The following is a 25,611-nucleotide window of genomic DNA, read 5'->3' on the forward strand; positions in this document are numbered from 1 at the left end:
TCTCTGCAGTTTCCTCAGTCCACAGTCATCTCTTTTGTTTAGCTGACATTGAGTGAGAGGATATTTTCCTGACACCACACTCCGAGGGCCCTCACCAGGTCCCTGTAGGCCATCTTGTCATTGTTGGTAATCAAGCCTACCGCTGTAGTGTCGTCTGCAAACTTGATGAATGAGTTCGAGGCGTGCATGGCCACACAGTCGTGGGTGAACAGGGAGTACAGGAGGGGCTGAGGACGCACCTTTGTGGGTCCCCAGTGTTAAGGATCAGCAGAGTGGAGATGTTTCCTCCCTTCACCACCTGGGGGCGACCCGTCAGGAAGTCCAGGACCCAGTTGCACAGGGCGGGTTCGAGACCCAGGGCTTAATGATGAGTTTGGAGGGTACTATGGTGTTGAATGCTGAGCTGTAGTCAATGAGCAGCATTCTTACATAGGTATTCCAGATGGGATAGGGCAGTGTGATGGAGATTGCATCGTCTGTGGCTCTATTAGGGCGGTAAGCAAATTAAAATGGGTCTAAGGTGTCAAGTAAGGTAGAGGTCAAATGATCCGTGAATATGCTCTCTCTTCATGATGACAGAAGTGAGTGCTACAGGGCGATCGTAATTTAGTTCAGTTACCTTAGCTTTCTTGGGAACAGGAACAATGGTGGCCATCTTGAAGCATGTTGGGACAGCAGACTGGGATAGGGATTGATTGAATATGTCTGTAAACACAACAGCCAGCTGGTCTGCGCATGCTCTGAGGACGCGGCTAGGGATGGCCCTGCGAAGTTTAACACGTTTTAAATGGTGTAATCACGTCGGCCATGGAGAAGGAGAGCCCACAGTCATTTGTAGCGGGCCGCGTCAGTGTCACTGTATTGTCCTCAAAGCGCGCAGAGAAGTTGTTTAATTTGTCTGGAAGCAAGACGTCATTGTCTGCAACGGGGCTGTTTTTTTGTTTTTGTAATCCGTTATTGTCTGTAGAACAAGCCACATTCATCTCGTGTTTGAGCTGTTGAATTGTGACTCCACTTTGTCTCTATACTGACACTTTGCTTATTTGATTGCCTTATGGAGGGAATAACTACACTGTTTGTATTTGGCCATGTTTCCAGTTGCCTTGCCATGATTAAATGTGGTGGTACGTGCTTTCAGTTTTGCGTGAATGCTGCCATCAATCCACAGTTTCTGGTTAGGGAAGGTTTTAATAGTCAGTGGGTACAACATCTCCTATACACTTCCTTATAAACCCACTCACCGAGTCAGGGTATACGTCAATGTTATTGTCGGAGGCTACCCGGAACATATACCAGTTCAAGTGATCGAAGCAATCTTGAAGCGTGGAGTCCGATTGGTCAGACCAGCGTTAGATAGACCTAACCACGGGCGCTTCCTGTTTGTTTCTCCCTGTAGCAGGGGAGCTACAAGATGGAGTCATGGTCTGTTTTGCCAAAAGGAGGGCGGGGGAGGGCCTTGCATGCATCGCGGAAGTTAGAGTAGTCGAGCATGTTACTCGCGCGTGTACTGCAATCGATATGCTGATAGAATTTAGGTAGCCTTGTTGTCAAATTAGCTTTGTTAAAATTCCCATCCACAATAAATGCAGCCTCAGGATATATGGTTTCTAGTTTGCATAAAGTCCAGTGAAGTTCCTTAATGGCTGTCTTGGTATCCGCTTGAAGGGGGATATACACGGTTATCGTCACAGTCGTGTATAGTCGAGGACAGTTCCCTTTGTAGATAATACGGTCGGCATTTGATTGTGAGGAATTCTAGGTCAAGTGAACAAAAGGACTTGTTCTTGTATGTTACAATTACTAGGGACTGGACATTAGTGAGTAATATTCTCTGAAGCGGTAGGCGGTGTGCACGCATCCGAAGCCTCACTGGAAGACAGCTCTCCTCTGGCGGCATTGTTTTGGGACGGCCTCTAGAATCAGTTCAAATGCCCTGGGATATCTCACTGATATCCAATAGTTCTTCCCGGCTGTATATTATAACACTTAAGGTTTTCTGGGCTTACAATATAAGAAATAATATTTTTTTTAACTAAATACTGCACAGTTTCCTAAGGACGGGAAGCGAAGCTGCCATCTCTTCAATGCTGCAGAAGCGTTTTGGTACCCTTCCCCAGCTCTATGCCTCGACACAATCCTGTCTCGGAGCTCTACGGACAATTCCTTCGACCTCATGGCTTGGTTTTTGCTCTTACATGCACAACAACCTTATATAGACGGGTGTGAGCCTTTCCAAATTTATTTTACCGCAGGTGGACTCAAATCAAGTTGTAAAAACATCTCAAGGATGATCAATGGAAACAGGATGCACCTGAGCTCAATTTCGAGTTTCATAGCAAAGGAATACTTATGTAAATAAGGTTAACATTTTTTTATCTAAAAACGTTTTTGATGTGTCATTATGGGATACTGTGTGTGTTCCTGAGGAAATTGTTTTATTTAATCCATTTTAGAATAAGGCTGTAACGTAACAAAATGTGGAAAAAGTCAAGGGGCCTGAATACTTTCAAAAGCACTGTATATTCACATCACCAAATTATTGATTAATACACACTGTTTTGCAGTAAAGGTCTACAGTAGCCTCAGCAGCAACTCTTGAGGGTAAGTACTGTGGTGTAGCTGGAGGACAGCTAGCTTCTGTCTTGCTCTGGGTACATTGACTTCAATACAAAACCTAGGATAATCATAGTTTTCACCTCCTTTCATAGACTTACACACTAATTATGACAACTTCCAGAGGACGTCCTCCAACCTGGGGCGGCAGGTAGCCTAGTGGTTAGAGCATTGGACTTGTAACCGAAAGATCGAATCCCCGAGCTGACAAGGTAAAAATCTGTCGTTCTGCCCCTGAACAAGGCAGTTAACCCACTGTTCCTTGGCCGTCATTGTAAATAACAATTTGTTCTTAACTGACTTTCCTAGTTAAATAAAGGTAAACTAAAAAAAAAATAAACCTATCAGAGCTTTTTCAGCTTGAGCTGACATGTTGTCCACCCAATCAAAGGATCAGAGAATGAATCTAGTGCTGAAAGCATAAGCTACAGCTAGCTAGCACTGCAGTGCATTAAATGTGGTGAGTAGTTTACACAAAAGGACAACAAATTAAAGAAAAGGGAGAAGCGAGAGAGCTCGCTATATTTGGTTGTATTTGTAGTTTTTACTTTCAGTTCGCTAGCAAATGCAGCTAGCTAGTTTAGCCTACTCAAACACCTGGCTCAACCAGAGAGGGATGCTATGTTAGCTAGCTGGCTATGGCTTTTCCAACACTGGAACTCTTCCAAGTCAAGGTATGCTTTTGGTTTTATTCATGTTTTGCACTGTTTTTGCTTGGACGCTTATAGTGCATGTGAGTGTTTATACTACATTAGTGTAAAACAGTCTTTGGGCTCTTGAACTGCACTATACACCACGTGTTATCATTCCGTAGTGTGTGAGAGTGTTTGGAATAGTTTGTGTAGTATGTGTTTGTATATGCGTGTGAGTTTGTATTAGCGTCTGTATCCCTGGCTGATGAAAGGCACAGCGTTAACGCGCTCGCTCTCTCACCCTCCCTGATGGTGCCGAGAGCCTCACTCTGCTGACTCACACAGGCAGATATTGGGCCACTCGGAGGAAATGGGATTTGATGTTAATGTATCGCCCACACAGCTCTCTGCTTCTTCCTCCTCCACCACCACCACGGCTGTGTATCGGCCACACAGCTCTCTGCCTTCTCCACCACCTCCACTGTGTATCAGCCACAAAGCTCGCTGCCTTCTCCACCACCTCCACTGTGTATCGGCCACACAGCTCTCTGCCTTCTCCACCACCTCCACTGTGTATCAGCCACACAGCTCTCTGCCTTCTCCACCACCTCCACTGTGTATCAGCCACACAGCTCTCTGCCTTCTCCACCACCTCCACTGTGTATCAGCCACACAGCTCTCTGCCTTCTCCACCACCTCCACTGTGTATCAGCCACAAAGCTCTCTGCCTTCTCCACCACCTCCACTGTGTATCAGCCACACAGCTCTCTGCCTTCTCCACCACCTCCACTGTGTATCAGCCACAAAGCTCTCTGCCTTCTCCACCACCTCCACTGTGTATCAGCCACACAGCTCTCTGCCTTCTCCACCACCTCCACTGTGTATCAGCCACAAAGCTCTCTGCCTTCTCCACCACCTCCACTGTGTATCAGCCACACAGCTCTCTGCCTTCTCCACCACCTCCACTGTGTATCAGCCACACAGCTCTCTGCCTTCTCCACCACCTCCACTGTGTATCAGCCACAAAGCTCGCTGCCTTCTCCACCACCTCCACTGTGTATCAGCCACACAGCTCTCTGCCTTCTCCACCACCTCCACTGTGTATCAGCCACACAGCTCTCTGCCTTCTCCACCACCTCCACTGTGTATCAGCCACAAAGCTCTCTGCCTTCTCCACCACCTCCACTGTGTATCAGCCACAAAGCTCTCTGCCTTCTCCACCACCTCCACTGTGTATCAGCCACACAGCTCGCTGCCTTCTCCACCACCTCCACTGTGTATCAGCCACACAGCTCTCTGCCTTCTCCACCACCTCCACTGTGTATCAGCCACACAGCTCTCTGCCTTCTCCACCACCTCCACTGTGTATCGGCCACACAGCTCTCTGCCTTCTCCACCACCTCCACTGTGTATCAGCCACACAGCTCGCTGCCTTCTCCACCACCTCCACTGTGTATCAGCCACACAGCTCTCTGCCTTCTCCACCACCTCCACTGTGTATCAGCCACACAGCTCGCTGCCTTCTCCACCACTGTGTATCGGCCACACAGCTCGCTCCTCCTCTACCACCGCTGTGTATCGGCCCCTCTGTCACCCGGGGTAGATAAAGACAGTCGCACAACAACAGAATGTGTAAACCCAGAGCCAATGACTGCCGAGTTTCTCGCTGGTGTCTTGGCCTGTTCAGCCTATTCAAGCCACTCAACCGAAGCATGGTCGCCAATCTGATAACTGCTGTTAAACGGGCTGATGTGGAAATGCAGGGGAAACGTTGTAGTCTTAATGGCCGCTTGTACAAGGTACAGGGATGACAACGCATTCGGCAGTTAGTTGATGACTCGCTTGGTGCTATGCCTTTTGGTTTTTGATAAGCTGTGTATGGGATGTTCCCGTGCTCAGTGACTAATCACAGGTGTCCTTTAACCCAGGAACCTCCTGATTGGTTAAGAGCATGGCCTGACTAGCCTCATTGTCAGGGAGACCTTTGTCCCTGTGTGCATCCCACTTCCTCTATTCGTGTACTACTCCCTATGGGCTCTGGTCTAATGTAGTGCACTCTATAGGGAATAGGTTGCCATTTGAGATGGACACCCTGTGTATGCTCCCTCTAACTGTTTACAGCATCCAGGCTACTGCGATGTGGTATCAAATGAATGGCTGTGCTGTCATTACAGTATTGTTTGTCACTGCGTTACAGGGAGGTAGTGATAGCTTGGCACCACGCCTGTTTCGGATCTGGCGGCAAGCTCGGCTGCTCGGCTTTCACTGTGCCGAGAACCAGATCCCTGTTACCCTCATGGAGATTGGCACACTGTTGGCCTGATACAAAATGTTCAACATTGCCCAGGCAGGAATAGATATTCTGTTGAACAGCATCAGTACTCTGCTTTCATTCTGTCTGTGTTCATCTTAGCAAAGTTTTGAGACAGCAGAGTTGTCCAAGTGCATTTAAGTGATTTAGTCTGAAAGACCTGCGGAAATTGCAAATCTTTTTCTCCTTCCTCCATTTGATCTTTAAATTTGTAAAACACACACATGTACACACATTTGAACGGTGTGTATATATATATATTTTTTTTTTTGTCCATTTCAAAAAACATCAAATTGTTCAGAAATACAGTGTAGACGTTAATGTTGTAAATGACTTGTAGCTGGAAATGGCAGATTTGTTATGGAATATCTACATAGATCTACAGAGGCCCATTATCATCAACCAGCACTCCTGTGTTCCAATGGCACGTTGTGTTTGCTAATCCAAGTTTATCATTTTAAAAGGCTCATTGATCATGAGAACCCTTTTGCAATGATGTTAGCACAGCTGAAAACTGTAATAAACTGGCCTTCTTTAGACTCGTTGAGTATCTGGGGCATCAACATTTATGGGTTCGGTTACAGGCTCAAAATTACCAGAAACAAAGACCTTGAAACAAAGAACTGGCAGCTTCATTTAATAGTACCCACAAAACACCAGTCTCAACGTCAACAGTGAAGAGGCGACTCCGGGATGCTGGCCTTCTAGGCAGAGTTCCTCTGTCCAGTGTCTGTGTTCTTTTGCCCATCTTAATCTTTTCTTTTTATTGGCCAGTCTGAGATGTGGCTTTTTCTTTGCAACTCTGCCTAGAAAGCCAGCATCCCGGAGTCACCTCTTCACTGACGTTGAGACTCTCCAACACGCAGGCACGCATTCTCCAACACGCAGGCACGCATTCTCCAACACGCAGGCACGCATTCTCCAACACGCACGCACGCACGCATTCTCCAGCACGCACGCACGCATTCTCCAGCACGCACGCACGCATTCTCCAGCACGCACGCACGCATTCTCCAGCACGCACGCACACATTCTCCAGCACGCACGCATTCTCCAGCACGCACGCACGCATTCTTCAGCACGCACGCATTCTTCAACACGCACGCACGCATTCTCCAACACGCACGCACGCATTCTCCAACACGCACGCACGCATTCTCCAACACGCACGCACGCATTCTCCCGCACGCACGCACTCTCCCGCACGCACGCACTCTCCCGCACGCACGCACTCTCCCGCACGCACGCATTCTCCCGCACGCACGCATTCTCCCGCACGCACGCATTCTCCCGCACGCACGCATTCTCCAGCACGCACGCATTCTCCCACACGCACGCACGCATTCTCCCACACGCACGCACGCATTCTCCCGCACGCACGCACGCATTCTCCCGCACGCACGCACGCATTCTCCCCGCACGCACGCACGCATTCTCCCGCACGCACGCACGCATTCTCCCGCACGCACGCACGCAGTCTCCCGCACGCACGCACGCGTTCTCCCACGCACGCACGCGTTCTCCAACACGCACGCACGCGTTCTCCAACACGCACGCACGCGTTCTCCAACACGCACGCACGCGTTCTCCAACACGCACGCACGTTCTCCAACACGCACGCACGCGTTCTCCAACACGCACGCACGCGTTCTCCAACACGCACGCACGCGTTCTCCAACACGCACGCACGCGTTCTCCAACACGCACGCACGCGTTCTCCAACACGCACGCACGCGTTCTCCAACACGCACGCACGCGTTCTCCAACACGCACGCACGCGTTCTCCAACACGCACGCACGCGTTCTCCAACACGCACGCACGCGTTCTCCAACACGCACGCACGCATTCTCCAACACGCACGCACGCATTCTCCAACACGCACGCACTCTCCCGCACGCACGCACGCACTCTCCCGCACGCACGCACGCATTCTCACGCACGCATTCTCACGCACGCACGCATTCTCCAACACGCACGCACGCACGCATTCTCCAACACGCACGCACGCATTCTCCCGCACGCACGCACGCATTCTCCAACACGCACGCACGCATTCTCCCGCATGCACGCACTCTCCCGCACGCACGCACGCATTCTCACGCACGCACGCATACGCACGCACGCATTCTCCCGCACGCACGCACGCATTCTCACGCACGCACGCATTCTCCAACACGCACGCACGCGTTCTCCAGCACGCACGCACGCGTTCTCCAGCACGCACGCACGCGCGTTCTCCCACACGCACGCACGCGTTCTCCCGCACGCACGCACGCGTTCTCCCGCGCGCGCACGCACGCGTTCTCCCGCGACGCACGCACGCGTTCTTCAACACGCACGCACGCGTTCTCCAACACGCACGCACGCGTTCTCCAACACGCACGCACGCGTTCTCCAACACGCACGCACGCGTTCTCCAACACGCACGCACGCGTTCTCCAACACGCACGCACGCGTTCTCCAACACGCACGCACGCGTTCTCCAACACGCACGCACGCGTTCTCCAACACGCACGCACGCGTTCTCCAACACGCACGCACGCGTTCTCCAACACGCACGCACGCGTTCTCCAACACGCACGCACGCGTTCTCCAACACGCACGCACGCGTTCTCCAACACGCACGCACGCATTCTCCCGCATGCACGCACTCTCCCGCACGCATTCTCACGCACGCATACGCACGCACGCATTCTCCCGCACGCACGCACGCATTCTCCAGCACGCACGCACGCATTCTCCCGCACGCACGCGCACGCATTCTCCCGCACGCACGCACGCACGCGTTCTCCCGCACGCACGCACGCGTTCTCCCGCACGCACGCACGCACGCGTTCTCCCCGCACGCACGCACGCACGCGTTCTCCCGCGACGCACGCGTTCTCCCGCACGCGACGCACGCGTTCTCCCGCGACGCACGCACGCGTTCTCCCGCACGCACGCACGCGTTCTCCCGCACGCACGCACGCGTTCTCCCGCACGCACGCACGCGTTCTCCAGCACGCACGCACGCGTTCTCCAGCACGCACGCACGCGTTCTCCCGCACGCACGCACGCGTTCTCCCGCATGACGCACGCGTTCTCCGCGACGCTACAGCACGCACGCACGCACTCTACAGCACACACGACGCACGCTCTCCAGCACGCACGCACGCGTTCTCCAACACGCACGCACGCGTTCTCCAACACGCACGCACGCGTTCTCCAACACGCACGCACGCGTTCTCCAACACGCACGCACGCGTTCTCCAGCAGCACGCACGCACGCATTCTCCAGCACGCACGCACGCATTCTCCCGCACGCACGCATTCTCCCGCACGCACGCATTCTCCAGCACGCACGCACGCACTCTCCAGCACGCACGCACGCACTCTCCAGCACGCACGCACTCTCCAGCACGCACGCACGCATTCTACAGCACGCACGCACGCATTCTCCAGCACGCACGCACGCATTCTCCAACACGCACGCACGCATTCTCCAACACGCACGCACGCATTCTCCAACACGCACGCACGCATTCTCCAACACGCACGCACGACGCGTTCTCCAACACGCACGCACGCATTCTCCAACACGCACGCACGCATTCTCCAACACGCACGCACGCATTCTCCAACACGCACGCACGCATTCTCCAACACGCACGCACGCATTCTCCAACACGCACGCACGCATTCTCCAACACGCACGCACGCATTCTCCAGCACGCACGCACGCATTCTCCAGCACGCACGCATTCTCCAGCACGCACGCACGCACGCATTCTCCAGCACGCACGCACGCATTCTCCAACGCACGCATTCTCCAACGCTCGCACGCACGCACGCACGCATTCTCCAACGCACGCACGCATTCTCCAACGCACGCACGCATTCTCCAACGCACGCACGCATTTTCCAACACGCACGCATTCTCCAACACGCACGCAGTCTCCAACACATACACACACACACGCAGTCTCCAACGCACACAAGCACACGCAGTCTCCAACGCACACAAGCACACGCAGTCTCCAACTCACACAAGCACACACACACACAGTCTCCAACGCACGGAAGCACACACACACACAGTCTCCAACGCACACAGTCTCCGACAGTCACACACAAAGGCCAAACAGGCTACATCTGTATTTGTAGGCCATTGCAGCCTTATGTCACAGATCAGAGGCTCGGCTTGAGCGATGAGGTTTATCCTCAGATAATCACCTGGACCATGTCACTGCCCACCTCGCCTGCTAGCTCTGTCCGCCCTGTGATGCCATGGCTCTATGTCTGAAAAGCTTACTTAATCCTCAAATCCTTGTCTCCTCACTTCCTCAATTTCTCTAAGCTCATTGGAGGAGTAGATCTGAGGGAGGGACTATGGATCCTCCCCTCCAATGAGCTTTGAAGAGGAACTAAGGAAACAAGGACGGAGGATCAAGGATGTGACGGCTAGTAAGGTTTTCAGACACGGCCTGTGTCTGGGTCAGACGTTCCTCTCCTTATGGTTTCTTCCCCCCTCAGCCTCTCTCGTCCCCTCTGTCACAGCCTAAGGATGCACAGCCCACTCTGACTGACAGACAGACATACACACAGACACACCCCTTAGTCACATACTCACTCTCTCCCTCCAATCTGTCATCCCTCTTTCTCTCTCTTCCCTTCTGCCCCTGTTTCCTCATCTCCCGCCTCTCTCCCCTGTCCATATCATCCTCACTGTCTGCCTGTGATGCTCATTCATGTCCTAACTCTCTCTATCTCCGTCTGTGCAGGTAGTAAACCCAAAGGCCTACAGTGGGTGGTGGATGTGACCATAGCGTACCCCAAAGCCAGGCCCATGGACATCCAGACGTGGATCTTTGGCTACAGACCCCCCACGGTCACACATGTACACTACAGGTAATGACTGACCCCAACTATACTGACACCTCTCTCTTTATCTCTGTACCTCTCTCACCCTCTTAGTCTCTATCCAAGGCTGGGCTGCGTTTGTTGGATTTAGGGCTCGGCCAGGTTGAGATCCATATCTTGGTCTGGCCCTCTTCATCATAGAAAATATAATAAGAACATGTTAAGGCTCTTGTTCAGATCTTGTAATTATGGATTAATTCTGAGGAAGATTGGCGATGGGAAGTATAGCGGTTGTTTTTCAGGCTCCTGACCAACTCTGCTATTTTGGGGTTTTGTGCGCTGATCTTCTGTTCTTTTGTACATAATGTTACCTCCATCGTTTCCTACGACCGTAAACAGATTCAGAACAGCGATCACTAACCTTGATTTGGATTAATAATTCTACTTAAATAAAACGGCGGCACAGGACATACTGCTCACCCCTGACCAGGCCCTAATCCCCCTACACTAGGATAATAAAGAGATGGCGATATAGAGGCCGTCGTGCTGGTGCCCTGATGAAGCTACGGCAGAGAGTAAATGATCCACCTCCACCCTCTGTTTAATTAGCGAATTTACAATCACTTGAGAACAAACTGCACGAGCTCCGTTCGAGACTATTCTATCAAAGAGACCTGAAGAACTGTAATATCCTATGTTTCTCGGAAACTTCAACTCCCAAGATTAGGCTGGCAATACTATAGTGCCTATAAGAACATCCAATTGTCAAAGGTATATGAAATACAAATGGTATAGAGAGAAATAGTCCTACAATAACTACAACCTAAAACTTCTTACCTGGGGATATTGAAGACTCATGTTAAAAGGAACCACCAGCTTTCATATGTTCTCATGTTCTGAGCAAGGAACTTAAACGTTAGCTTTTTTACATGGCACATATTGCACTTTTACTTTCTTCTCCAACACTTTGTTTTTGCATTATTTAAACAAAATTGAACATGTTTCATTATTTATTTGAGAATAAATAGATTTTATTGATGTATTATATTAAGTTCAAATCAAAGTGTTCATTCAGTATTGTTGTAATCGTCATTATTACAAATATATATATATATATTATTTTTTTTACCTTTATTTAACTAGGCAAGTCAGTTAAGAACAAATTCTTATTTTCAATGACGGCCTAGGAACAGTGGGTTAACTGCCTGTTCAGGGGCAGAACGACAGATTTGTACCTTGTCAGCTCGGAGGTTTGAACTTGCAACCTTCCGGTTCCTAGTCCAACGCTCTAACCACTAGGCTACCCTGCCGCCCCATATAAAAGTTGGCTTATTAAATCGGTATCAGCTTTTTTTGGTCCTCCAATAATCGGTATCAGAGTTGAAAAACAAAATCATTGGTGGATCTCTAGTGCATGCATATCTCAACCAAAGGCCATGGATTACAGGCAACATCTGCACTGAGCTAAAGGCTAAAGCTTCCGCTTTCAAGTAGCGGGACTCTAACCCGGACGCTTGTAAGAAATCACGCTACGCCCTCCAACGAACCATCAAACAGGCAATGTGTCAATACAGGACTAAGATCGTACTACACCGTACTACACCGGCTCCGACGCTCGTTGGATGTGGCAGGGCTTGCAAACTATTACAGACTACAAAGGGAAGCACAGCCGCGAGCTTCCCAGTGGCACAAACCTATCAGACAAGCTAAATGCCTTCTATGCTCGCTTTGAGGCAAGCAATACTGAACCATGCGTGAGAGCACCAGCTATTCCGGATGACTGTGATCACGCTCTCCGTAGCCGATGTAAGACATTTAAACAGGTTAATATTCACTAGGCAGCAGGGCCAGACAGATTACCAGGACGCATACTCAAAGTATGCACTGATCAGCTGGCTAGTGTTTACACTGACATTTTCAATCTCTCCCTGACCCAGTCTGTAATACCAACATGTTTCAAGCAGACCACCATTGTCCCTGTGCCCAAGAACGCCAAGGTAACCTTCTAAATGACTATCTCCCCATAGCAATCACATCTGTACCCATTAAATAATTTGAAAGTCATAACTCACATTATAACCATCATTACAGACATCCTGGACCCACTCCAATTCGCATACCACCCCAACAAATCCACAGATGACGCAATTTCTATTGCACTCCACACTGCCCTTTCCCACCTGGACAAAAGGAAAACCTATGTGAGAATGCTGTTAATTTGACTATAGCTCAGCGTTCAACACCATATTGCCCTCTAAGCTCATCACTAAACTAAGGACCCTGGGACTGAACACTTCCCTTTGCAACTGGATCCTGGACTTTCTGATGTGTCACCTTCATGTGGTAAGGGTCGGCAACAACACATATGCACGGTGACCCTCAACACTGGGGCCCCTCAGGGTTATGTGCTTAGTCCCCTCCTGTACTCTCTGTTCACCCACGGCTACGTGGTTGCGCACAACTCCAACACCATCAAGTTTGGCGACGACACAACGGTGGTAGGCCTGGTCACTGATGACGATGAGACGGCCTATAGGGAGGAGGTCAGAGACCTGGCAGTGTGGCTTGTTGGAGCTGATTGTTGACTACAGGAAACGGAGGGCCGAGCACTCCCCCTTTCACGTCGACGGGGCTGTAGTGGAGCAGGTCGAGAGCTTCAAGTTCCTCTGTGTCCACATCACTAAGGATCTGTCATGTTCAAAACAGTCGACAATGCCTCTTTTTTCCACAGAAGGCTGAAAATATTTGGTGTGGGCCCTCAGATCCTCAAAGTTCTACTGCAGCACCATTGAGAGCTGGCTGCATCACTGCTTCATATGGCAACTGCTTGGCATCCGACCGCAAGGCACTACAGAGGGTAGTGCGTACGGCCCAGTACATCACTGGGGCCGAGCTCCTTGCCATCCAGGACCTTTATACCAGGCGGTGTCAGAGGAAGGCCCTAAAAATGGTCATAGACTCCAGCCACCCTAGTCATAGATAGATAGATAGATGTTCTCTGTACTACTGCATTCTGGAACCAACAGGACCATGAAAAGTTTCTACTCCCAAGCTATGACTGCTAAATAGTTAACAAAATAGCTACCCAGACTAACTAAACAAAGTCAAACTAAACTTTTTCAGGACCCGTCTTTCAAAGATAATTCGTAAAAATCCAAGTAACTTCACAGATCTCCATTTTTAAGGGTTTAAACACTGTTTTCCCATGCCTGTTCAATGAAACATAAACAATTGCTGAACATGCACCTGTGGAACGGTCGTTAAGACACTAGCAGCTTACAGACGGTAGGCAATTAAGTTCAGTTATGACACCTTAGGACACTAAAGAGGCCTTTCTACTGACTCTGAAAAACACCAAAAGAAAGACGCCCAGGGGCCCTGCTCATCTGTGTGAACATGCCTTAGGCATGCTGCAAGGAGGCATGAAAACTGCAGATGTGGCCAGGGCAATAAATTGCAATGTCTGTACTCTGAGACGACTAAAACAGTACCTGTACTGTACTCTGGAGCGGGATCGATTTGGATGTAGAGGATCTGTCATGGTCTGGGGGGGTGTGTCACAGCATCATCGGACTGAGCTTGTTGTCATTGCAGGCAATCTCAACGCTGTGCGTTACAGGAACGACATCTCACAGCAAGAACTGGCAAATATGGTGCAGTCCATGAGAAGAAGATGCACTGCAGTACTTAATGGAGCTGGTGGCCACACCAGATACTGACTTACTTTTGATTTGGACTCTCTCACCCCCCCTTTGTTCAGGGACACATCATTCCATTTCTGTTAGTCAAATGTCTGTGGAACTTGTTCAGTTTATCTCAGTTGTTGAATCTTGTTATGATCATTCAAATATTTACACATGTTAAGTTTGCTGAAAATAAACGCAGTTGACAGTGACAGGACGTTTCTTTTTTTGCTGAGTTTATTTAACTATCTGCAATGACCATTTTTGCACTAACTTTTTTGACTTACGCTGCTGCTACTGTTTACTGTGTCACTTTATTCAAAGTTTTATATGTACATATCTACCTCAATGGCCTTGTACCCCTGCACTTTTACTCTGTACTGGTATCCCTTGTTTATAGCCAAGTTATCGTTACTCATTATTTATCTATTACTACTTTTATTATTACGAGTTTTACTTTTCTATTATTTCTCTTGTCTTTCTCTCTGCATTGTTGGGAAGGACCCGTAAGTACGCTTTTCACTGTTAGTCCACACCTGTTGTTTACAAAGTATGGGACAAATAACATTTGATTTGATGAATTAGACAGAGGCTGGTTGCTGTAGCTTCCCCCCCACACACTCTCTGCCTCTGCTGTGTACAGTAAGATTTGCATGTCCTTCCCCTCAGCAGTTTCTATTAGGGATGTGCCAAAAATATATTTTTTTTCTTAATGTTTTAAACTACCATTAAAGTGTGCACAATGCAGAATATGGTCCTATTACATATGGTGGTCCTCATTCGCGAGCATTGTCTCCTGCAACTTGTCTTGTGCATTACGGTACAGCGTTGTCCAATCAAATCCAATTGTTGCGTTAGGGATAAGGATGATGATGACCTGTTAGTTTTGTGTTAACTGCACTGTGATGTGGATTTTGTTTTGTTACGTGAATATCCCAATTTCGTTTTAACATGTGTTAAACAATGTTCACACTCGTAGTTTCTATTCTTATCATTCTCCAGCCATTCTGATTAAAGACGACTCCACAAGACTCTAAAGGCTTTTAAAAAGGATCCATCCAGTTATTTTTGTTACTTTCCCAAAATAGTGAAAACATACATTTTGAGGAAAATATTGAAAACCACTCCCCCTGCATGCCTGCTGAAACAAATGGACCACCCCCTACCCCATTTATGCCATTCATGAGGATACCTGCACCACCTACTTAAATGTGCTGTTGTCCTGTAAATCACCTGAGAAATTAGGTGACAAGGTGCCTGGAGTGCCACTAATGGATCACTGCTAATTAGCAAAGTAGGGACGTTGTGACTCCATAGTAACCCCTATTCATGTGACATACTGTCCAGGCAGAAGTATGGAGCAGCCCTAGCTGCAGTACGGAGGGGTCGCCCTAGGTGCAGTAAGGAGGGGCCGCCCTAGGTGCAGTAAGGAGGGGCCGCCCTAGGTGCAGTACGGAGGGGCCGCCCTAGGTGCAGTACGGAGGGGCCGCCCTAGGTGCAGTACGGAGGGGCCGCCCTAGGTGCAGTACGGAGGGGCCGCCCTAGGTGCAGTACGGAGGGGCCGCCCTAGGTGCAGTACGGAGGGGCCGCCCTAGGTGCAGTACGGAGGGGCCGCCCTAGGTGCAGTACGGAGGGGCCGCCCTAGGTGCAGTACGGAGGGGCCGCCCTAGCTGCAGTACGGAGGGGCAGCCCTAACTTCTGTGCAGACAGAGGACTTTGAACCTACTTTACAGCCATTACACTGATAGTGCTGTACGCAACATAAAGCAGCTACTTAAAAGGTAGCGAAATAGCCTCAGTCAGAAGCCTACAGTTGGTGTGGCACTGTTAGGAATTCCCCCCCTCCCATCCACAGGGCTCTGGTCAAAAGTAGTGCACTATATCGGGAATAGGGGGCCATTTGGGAACCACAACCCATTAAAGTAGCGCTAGCCTCATGTCAACCTGGAATTAAAGGGATAGCGCTGAACAGGAGACTTTAAGATATGACACTAGGACTGCATAGATCACTCCCTGGTTAAGGCATTCAGGTAGGGTGAGGCCTAAAGCCAAGGCTGTTAAAAAAGCTGTTTCTGTCACTCTGTTGCCGCTCTACAGCTATTCATTAAAGGAGATCGCACACATACATACACTCTCGCTCTCTGGCTCAAGCACACTCACTCACTCCCAGCCAAGTTCAGTCCATTCCTCTGACAGCGTTCATCTCCTCATGTTCCCTTAGCTGCTTTTCCCTTGATATTACTGCACTGATTTAGAGTACAAACAAACGTGTTTGTGTGTGAGCGCGTGTTTGTGTTTGAGGGTGCATACACACACACATTAATAAGGCAGGAGTGCACACTTGGCATGCACTTCGCTTTAGTTCTCTCCGATCTAGTCTCAGCTGTGTAGGTGACCCCAGCCTCCTCACACCGACGGCTTCTCATAAGGCTTACCATATACATTTCAAATGACTTTCACTTTGATTAGTCTTCTTTTCCGAAGACCCAGTGCTCCAGCCAGTCCGGTACGGACCTCCCTCTGGTCTCTGAGGGCTATGATGCTGACATCCGGGTGATCTGTGTGAACCATGGCCACTCCAGCCCTCCACCAGACCCCACTCTGGCTCCCAGAGGCCCCTTTCTCTGCTACTGCTGGGCCAGGCTCAGATTAAGGCTAAAGACTCATTAGGCCCAGTAATGAGAGAGGCAGGAGACAAGACGCTCTTTCCTAACCCACCTAGGGGACTTTCTGCTGGGCCGTGACTACAATCAACTTAATTCATAACCTCCATGGTTGCCTGGTCACCAGCTAGCTAGGCACCTCTTGTCCTTACATGTGCTTACACACACACACACAAGCACCTGAAAGGAAGTTTGCAGCCATATCAATTTTGGGGATTTTGGTGGGGAAGTTGAATCGTTCCTGTTCTCTGCACTTTTTTAAAGTGCCTTTTTGTATTGAAAACCCTCTGCCGTCTCTCTTCGTCTCACTTGCCCTTCTTTACAGCTTTATTCCTCTCTCCAAATCTCCTTTACAGCTCTATTCCTCTCTTCAGATCTCCTTTACAGCTCTATTCCTCTCTTCAGATCTCCTTTACAGCTCTATTCCCCTCTCCAAATCTCATTTACAGCTCTATTCCTCTCTCCAAATCTCATTTACAGCTCTATTCCTCTCTCCGGATCTCCTTTACAGCTCTATTCCTCTCTCCAAATCTCATTTACAGCTCTATTCCTCTCTCCAAATCTCATTTACAGCTCTATTCCTCTCTCCAAATCTCCTTTACAGCGCTATTCCTCTCTCCAAATCTCATTTACAGCTCTATTCCTCTCTTCAGATCTCCTTTACAGCTCTATTCCTCTCTTCAAATCTCCTTTACAGCTTTATTCCTCTCTCCAAATCTCCTTTACAGCTCTATTCCTCTCTCCAAATCTCATTTACAGCTCTATTCCTCTCTCCGGATCTCCTTTACAGCTCTATTCCTCTCTCCAAATCTCATTTACAGCTCTATTCCTCTCTCCAAATCTCATTTACAGCTCTATTCCTCTCTCCAAATCTCCTTTACAGCTCTATTCCTCTCTCCAAATCTCCTTTACAGCTCTATTCCTCTCTTCAGATCTCCTTTACAGCTCTATTCCTCTCTCCGGCTCTCCTTTACAGCTCTATTCCTCTCTCCGGCTCTCCTTTACAGCTCTATTCCTCTCTCCGGCTCTCCTTTACAGCTCTATTCCTCTCTCCGGCTCTCCTTTACAGCTCTATTCCTCTCTCCGGATCTCCTTTACAGCTCTATTCCTCTCTCCGGCTCTCCTTTACAGCTCTATTCCTCTCTCCGGCTCTCCTTTACAGCTCTATTCCTCTCTCCGGCTCTCCTTTTTACAGCTCTATTCCTCTCTCCGGCTCTCCTTTACATTTCTATTCCTCTCTCCGGCTCTCCTTTACAGCTCTATTCCTCTCTCCGGCTCTCCTTTACAGCTCTATTCCTCTCTCCGGCTCTCCTTTACAGCTCTATTCCTCTCTCCGGCTCTCCTTTACAGCTCTATTCCTCTCTCCGGCTCTCCTTTACAGCTCTATTCCTCTCTCCGGCTCTCCTTTACAGCTCTATTCCTCTCTCTGGCTCTCCTTTACAGCTCTATTCCTCTCTCTGGCTCTCCTTTACAGCTCTATTCCTCTCCGGTTCTCCTTTACAGCTCTATTCCTCTCTCTGGCTCTCCTTTACAGCTCTATTCCTCTCTCTGGCTCTCCTTTACAGCTCTATTCCTCTCTCTGGCTCTCCTTTACAGCTCTATTCCTCTCTCTGGCTCTCCTTTACAGCTCTATTCCTCTCTCCGGATCTCCTTTACAGCTCTATTCCTCTCTCCGGCTCTCCTTTACAGCTCTATTCCTCTCTCCGGCTGTCTGTATAATCAGGTGATGTGTATAATGAGGGCTGTGGGGATTATTAGTCTATTGGGAGTATGAATATGAAAAGTGACATTTTAGGGACTGGTTTCCTTGGAGGACTAGCATCGCCATGGCGACACTAGTAAAAGGTCGCTCGCAGGTGAAGCTGGCTGAACACTCCTGAGTAATTCCAGTGTATGGTTTCTATCAGGACTGTGTTCATTAGGCACAAACGGAAGAAAACAGACCAAAACGAGCAGGTACTACCTTGTCCAATAAGAAACGTTTGTTTTCCGTTGTAAAATGTTTTGCTACGTTAGGCCCTAATGGACATGACCCAGTCGCATCAGACACCAAACTCCTATTGGAAGCAATCAATATGTTTACATGCACACTAATGATTAGATATTAAACTGATTATGGCAGTACCCAGAGTATTACATTATTCATGTAAACGCCTTACTCTGCTTGTCTAAATCGGAATAAGGTCCAAATCAAAGTAAGCAATTACTCAATTGCTTACTTAAAAAGCCTGGTTTTCTGAGCAATCTTTTTAATTATTAGGACATGTAAACAGCTTAATGGGCTTTCCAGCGGTGAATTTGATCTGCAGATCTACCAGCACCGGTAGCCTCTATCTTATGAGTTCAGAAAAACTCAAAGTAAGCATCTTATGATCAACTTTATATGTCCAAATAAAAAATAATATGGTCACTGTGATAGTGTTTTATTTTCTGCATTTATCAAAAGTCCCGTCAGGTAGCCTGATTTCAGATGTGTCCAGGATTATTAGGGGAAAAAATTTGCCCTTGCAAAGCATGTCAAGGTTTCAAACAAACTATTATATTAATTGGACTATCCACAATAATCATATTGTGTGCATGTAACTAATGTATCGCTCCACAGTTAGCGATCAAATGTTTATGTGCAGGGTGAAGTATGCCTGCAGGCTACCCCGGTTGACTCTGTATGAAGTCTATACAGCCTCTATGGTACAGGTGTTGTTGGAGAGCTAACTGAATCCTTCTGGCCTGGGGCTGGTCTAGCAGCTACAATCACAGGCTGCAGTGCATATGCCACACGTGTTGGCCTGGGATCTAATCCTCTGTCTACTTCTATCTTTCCTTCACTCTTTCGTATCCGCCTATCCCAATAAACAAAAACATATGGAATGGCGATTAGGATTCCACTCTGTTAAAAAGGAACACACAGTGGCGTGCGCACACACACACACACAGAGATAAATAGTGTTGTTTCTCTCTCAGGTCAGGCTGTCTGGAACTATTCTGAACAAAAATATAAACGCAACATGTAAAGTGTTGGTTCCATGATTCTTGAGCTGAAATAGAAGTTTCCCGAACTGTACCAAATGCACAAAAATCGTATTTCTCAAAAGAACATTGCACACTTTTTTTTTTACATCCCTGTTAGGGAGCATTTCTCCTTTGCCAAGATAATCCATCCACCTGACAGGTGTGGCATATCAAGAAGCTGATTAAACGGCATGGCCCAGCGTTGGCCGTGGTTGGCTGTCATTGTAAATAAGAATTTGTTCTTAACTGACTTTCCTAGTTAAATAAAGGTTAAAAAAATGTAACATTAACAACAACAAAAATAATTACACAGGTGCACCTTTGCTGGGGACAATTAAAGGCACTCCAAAATATGCAGTTTTGTCACACAACACAGTGCCGTAGATGTCCCTAGTTTTGAGGGAGTGTGTAATTGGCACGCTGAATGCAGGAATGTCCACCAGAACTGTTACCAGAGAATTTAATGTTTAATTTCTCTACTATGAGAATTTGGCAGTACATCCAACCAACCGCGCCAGCCCAGGACCTCCATATCCGGCTTCTGAGACCAGCCACCCGGACAACTGATGAAACTGAGGAGTATTTATGTTTGTTGTAAAGCCCTTTTGTGGGGGAAAACATTCTGATTGGCTAGACCTGGCTCCCCGGTCATGGGAAATCCCAACATTATGGCCTAATGAATTGTTTTAAATTGACTGATTTGAACTAACTCAGTCAACTTGTGACATTGTTGCATGATGCGTTTTATATTGTTGTTGAGTATAGTTGTTTTAATGCCCACTCAAGGGTGATCTCATGCCAGTATACCATTTGATGAACCTGGATCCTCCTCCACTCTGCCCCCTGGCCCTTGATTACCAGGATGCGGGTGGGGTGGGGGGGTGCACTAATGACCTATACCAGAGCTACATTGATCCTTTCAAGCCTCCCTGTTACTGATTCACAATGTAATAATCCTATTCTGTACAGTCGATGTTACAAAAACTACACATACACCAGTTAGGTGCAGTAAAATGAGTTGTTTTACAGGGCCCGCCATAGTAGTACAGCGCCACTGGAGATAGTTAGGGTTAAGTGCCTTGCTCAAGGACACATCGACAGATTTTTCACCTTGTCGTCTCAGGTATTCGAACCAGTGACCTTTCAGTTACTGACCCAATGCTCTCACCGCTAGGCTACCTGCTGCTGTACTATTGTGGTAGATGGGCTATGTAGCTGTATATTCAAGAATTCATGTCGTGGGAGATGAGTGGGAGAGTCTGACTTTTGTATCTGAAAGCATGATGTCCAGGGAAGTCAGGGCCTCCCGGGTGGCGCAGTGGCTAAGGGTGCTGTACCGCAGCACCAGCTGTGCCACCAGAGACTCTGTCATAACCGGCCGTGACCTGGTGGTCCGCGTCGCCCGGGTTAGGGAGGGTTTGGCCGGTAGGGATGTCCTTGTCTCATCGCGCACCAGCGACTCCTGTGGCGGGCCCGGGCGCAGTGCACGCTAACCAAGGTCGCCAGGTGCACGGTGTTTCCTCCGACACATTGGTGCGGCTGGCTTCCGGATTGGATGCGCGCTGTGTTAAGAAGCAGTGCGGCTTGGTTGGGTTGTGTTTCAGAGGATGCAATGCTTTCGACCTTCGTCTCTCCCGAGCCCGTACGGGAGTTGTAGCGATGAGACAAGATAGTAGCTACTAACAATTGGATACCACGAAATTGGGGAGAAAAAGGAGTAAAATTCCACCAAAAAAAAAAAAAAAAGAGAGCCTGTTGACTTGGATCTGAAAGGATCAACAAGCCTATCAGAGAGCTGGGTGGAGCTACGTGTTTCGATCTATCCAATCCTCTCAGAAGTGCCGTGTGATACAGGCCATTTCTGTACAGGCCCCGTGACAACGGAGCTGACTAATGAAAAACCGGCACGGCACTGTACAACAGCCAGCAGTTTTTAGCCCTGATGAAGTGACCGAGTTTGTGGTTTCTCTTGTATGGGCAGGTGAGGTTTAGCCTGGTCGCAGAAACGTTTGTGCTGACTTGCCAAGTTTGCAAGACCACACAAACAAGATCTGGGACCAGCGAGGTGAGGCAGCCCTGCAGCATTTCTCTGTTTGCTGGGACTGCTGTTTGTCTGTGTCTCTGTAGAGTCAGGGGCAAGGCAGGGCAGGAATGGATTCCCTGTCACCGTTTTTAGCCTGTCTGTTAATGAAGTCTCCTGAAAGAGCTGAGGCTTGTACTGCTTACACACACACGAACGCTCACACACACTCTGATAAACTCATTAACAAACTTGGGTTGCAGCTCATTCTCACATCTCTCTACACATACACACACTGTGATAGACTCTTCTCTGGGATAGACTCAGACCGATCAATGCAGCCAGCCTTCGTTGAGAAAAAAATTAAATAGTATTGTTCTGTGTGTCTGTGTCTCTGTCGGTCTGTGTCTCTGTCGGTCTGTGTCTCTGTCTGTCTCTGTCTGTCTGTGTCTCTGTCTGTCTGTGTCTCTGTCTGTCTGTGTCTCTGTCTGTCTGTGTCTCTGTCAGAATGGAAAGGGTAACCACATACATTGCCAAAGCAAACATATATAGGAACATATTAAATCAATTTAATTAAATGTAATAATTCTCTCCCCTTGATCCTCTCCCAGGGTGTACCCCATAAAGGAGGTTCCGGTAGAGACCAAGCCCCTGACAGACTGGCTGTATCAGAGGTTTGTGGAGAAGGAGGATCTACTGGCTCACTTCTACGAAACAGGTCAGTATTCACTGCTTTCTTTCTCCTTCTTTTTCTCCCTTTCTTTCTGAGCTCTCTCTTTTCTTTCTGAGCTCTCTCTTTTCTTTCTGAGCTCTCTCTTTTCTTTCTGAGCTCTCTCTTTTCTTTCTGAGCTCTCTCTTTTCTTTCTGAGCTCTCTCTTTCTGGGCTCTCTCCCTCTATTTCAGAGAAGTGACTGTCCACATTGAGGCGTGATCACAATGTCGCTGACTGTATTCCTTCCTGTGCCCCCCCCCAACAGGAGCCTTCCCTCCACCGAAAGGCCAGAAGGAGGCCGTCTCCCGGGCGATGACCCTTGACCCCGTGCGGCTCTGTCTCATCCAATCCCTGGCCTTTGCCTCGGGCTACCTGTGGTACAGCGTCCTCCAGTACTTCTACTGCTGTTTGTTCTGAGTGTGCTGAAGAGGATGGAGTTTAAAAGTGGACCAGACCCTAATGGCACTGCTTCTGGATCAGTCGATGGCTCGCCCGCCCCGGCGCCATCTCTCCTCCCTATGATGGATGAATGTACATTTAGCAAAAACCGGGAGAAACTGAGAAAAAAAATGACCATGTTGGAGGCTATTTTCCCCCCTGGATACATGAATACCTACACAGACAGACGGCCAGACATACACACACACAATTGACTGAAGCCCATACTTCTGAACATGAATCATTTACACAAACTTACGACTTGGATATAAACGCCCCAATCTAGTTGTTGGTCTCTCCAATGGAGCCTCATTCTCAAATCAAGAATGGGGCTCAGGACTGAAACTGGGGGTGTTTTCAAGTGGACTCTCTTCCTGGTCTTTAGGTGTAGTTTTACAGTGTGCGAGTATGCATTGTCTGCCATTGTACCCACCCCCACCCTCGGGTGAACCAACCCCCAGTTGGACCTCGCTTCAGGCCTGCTGATTCTGCGGTTGACCCACCCTACAGAGAGGGGGGGCTGTGGTATGTACCATCAGAGACTACCATGCCAACCCCTCTCCTCTAGCCTTCATTGCACTAAAAGGATCCCTACTACCCCCTCTTCTACTCCAGGAAATATTCCTGAATGGTAGCTGTTAATGTTTTTTTTTATTTAATTGCCCCTCCCCTTAACAACGGCCATTGCATTTGTTGTGGTCGTCGTCGCTCTCTATCTATGTTGAAGTCATGGAGACTTTACTCTGTCTGTCTTCGACAGTATTCTGAACTGACTGACTGCAGGGGAATCTTCTTGTTTACACTAGCGGCCCTCCGTCTGGGCCTAAAGGGATGCTGGCGACGATGTCAGGCTCTGGTTAGGACTGTTTCCACAACATGTTGTTGGGGGTACCTGGTTCTGGAACCAAGGGGGGGGGGGGGGTACAGCGGAGGAGGAACAGTGCCCATATGCTGATGACAGAACACTGATGGCACATTGGGACAGCACTCTGATCCGATCCACCCTGAAAACAAACTCCCCTCACACCCTCTCCACCCCCTGTCCTCACTCGTACACACACAGAGCAGAGTGGATCTCTGTCCACATAGGAACATCACAGCGAGCCAAACTGAAAAAGGAGGATGAAGCTGAATTTACCCCCATTGGACTCCATACTGTAGTTTTACAAATATCTAAGTAATGGGGTGGGGAATGACATAATAAAAATATTATTTTTATAGATGTGGCTACCCTAATGCCCTGCATTCAAAATTTGAGATGTTGGCTTACACACTCATAGGTGTCATTACTGTAAATTTACAGCATAACCACCCCCTTATATATATATATAATTGATGTCGTGCTGCTCCACGATAACGGCGTTTCGACAGCAAATCATTATTAGTGGTCAGATTTTATTTCAATTTTAAATGACTTGAACTGTTGTCCTTAGTCATGGGTATGTTTATTCTTGTACATAACGAAGCTGAGGAAGAAATTCAATGTTGTGAGGGACTGCAACCGATGTTATCTCTCGGTCTGTACTATTTCTGGTTTTGTTTTTAATTTTGAAATATCATAAATGTTTAAAGAACAAGAAAAAAATGAGGAAGAGAAAGCTAACGGCTTTTGAGACAAGTCACTTCCCTATTCCTTGACCTTTGGTTTGACCTCTGGATGTTTGGTTTGACCTCTGGACCTGGATGTTATTCATTCGCGCTTCATGAATCCAGAGGGCTTGGCCAGGCTCTCATCTTCTGCACTGTCACACTGCTCATTGATACACATATGGCCCTGTTGGAATACTTCTGAAATGCATCTTTCTTGACATAATCACAGCTCTGAAGTGGTTGGATTGGTGGAAGTAATGGGACAGGGACATAGGCCCCTCCCCCCTAGGCACTGGATGATTCCCACTTGGAGATGTTAAAAGGGCTTGATTGATGTGTGCAGTATATGGCAAATCTCCCACCTAGCCTATTAAAGATATTGCCAATTTACTAATCTCTATCCAGTCCTTTTAGATCTTAGGGGGGTACCAAGAAGTTGTCTATTGGTAGGGTATTATGTTTTGAAACTAGACCATCCAGGAAAAAATTACTCTTCACATTGGAGGGGAATTCAGACACGGCCCAGCAATTATGCACCAATTCTCTCCCAAAAGTTGTTTTAATAATACCATGGGTTTTTTTTAATCAAAAAATCTATATAAACACACCTAAGAGGTATTATGCTTTAGATGAACAGCTACAATCATGATGTCTAAGGAATGCAAACGGAATGCATTTTAGTCATGACTTACCTCTTAAACTGTGGATAATACTGTCCAGTAACAGGCTGTGTATGAAAGGCAGAAGGCTGGCTGGTTCGGGAGATCAGGAGTCAATTTGAGGATTGGGACTTACATTTTTAGCGGACATCTTTGTCCTGGTCCCGTGAGATTGCTTTTCAATGTGAGAGAGTGACACAAAATGAAGCTTCATCTTTTTTTCTTTTTTTTTTTTTAACTGTCTCCAAAGAAAGGCAGGAGAAAATCATATTTTCTAGATATGGTTTTAGGAAAGAAAAACAATGACAACGTTAAGAATTTTAACAAACGATAGTAGAACATTTTCCATTTTGTACTCCTCCCTTTCTTCCGAGCTACACAGCCATTTTACAACACAAAGAACTTGTGCTGGAATAAAAGTGATGGTCATAAAGATCCTGA

General features: G+C 48.2%; 1 protein-coding gene across 1 annotated transcript in view; it reads left to right on the forward strand.

Moving 5' to 3' along the window:
• Positions 1-25,611, forward strand: part of lpgat1 (lysophosphatidylglycerol acyltransferase 1) — an 80,289-nt gene extending 54,678 nt beyond the window's left edge. The window contains exons 6-8 of the mRNA XM_064925607.1: positions 10,318-10,444; positions 22,383-22,489; positions 22,749-25,611. Of these exons, the coding sequence (XP_064781679.1) occupies positions 10,318-10,444; positions 22,383-22,489; positions 22,749-22,900 (386 nt within the window). The 3' untranslated portion in view covers positions 22,901-25,611. The remainder of the gene's footprint in view (positions 1-10,317; positions 10,445-22,382; positions 22,490-22,748) is intronic.

The sequence above is a fragment of the Oncorhynchus masou genome, chromosome 19 (assembly GCF_036934945.1).
Source record: "Oncorhynchus masou masou isolate Uvic2021 chromosome 19, UVic_Omas_1.1, whole genome shotgun sequence".
Lineage (NCBI taxonomy): Eukaryota > Metazoa > Chordata > Actinopteri > Salmoniformes > Salmonidae > Oncorhynchus > Oncorhynchus masou.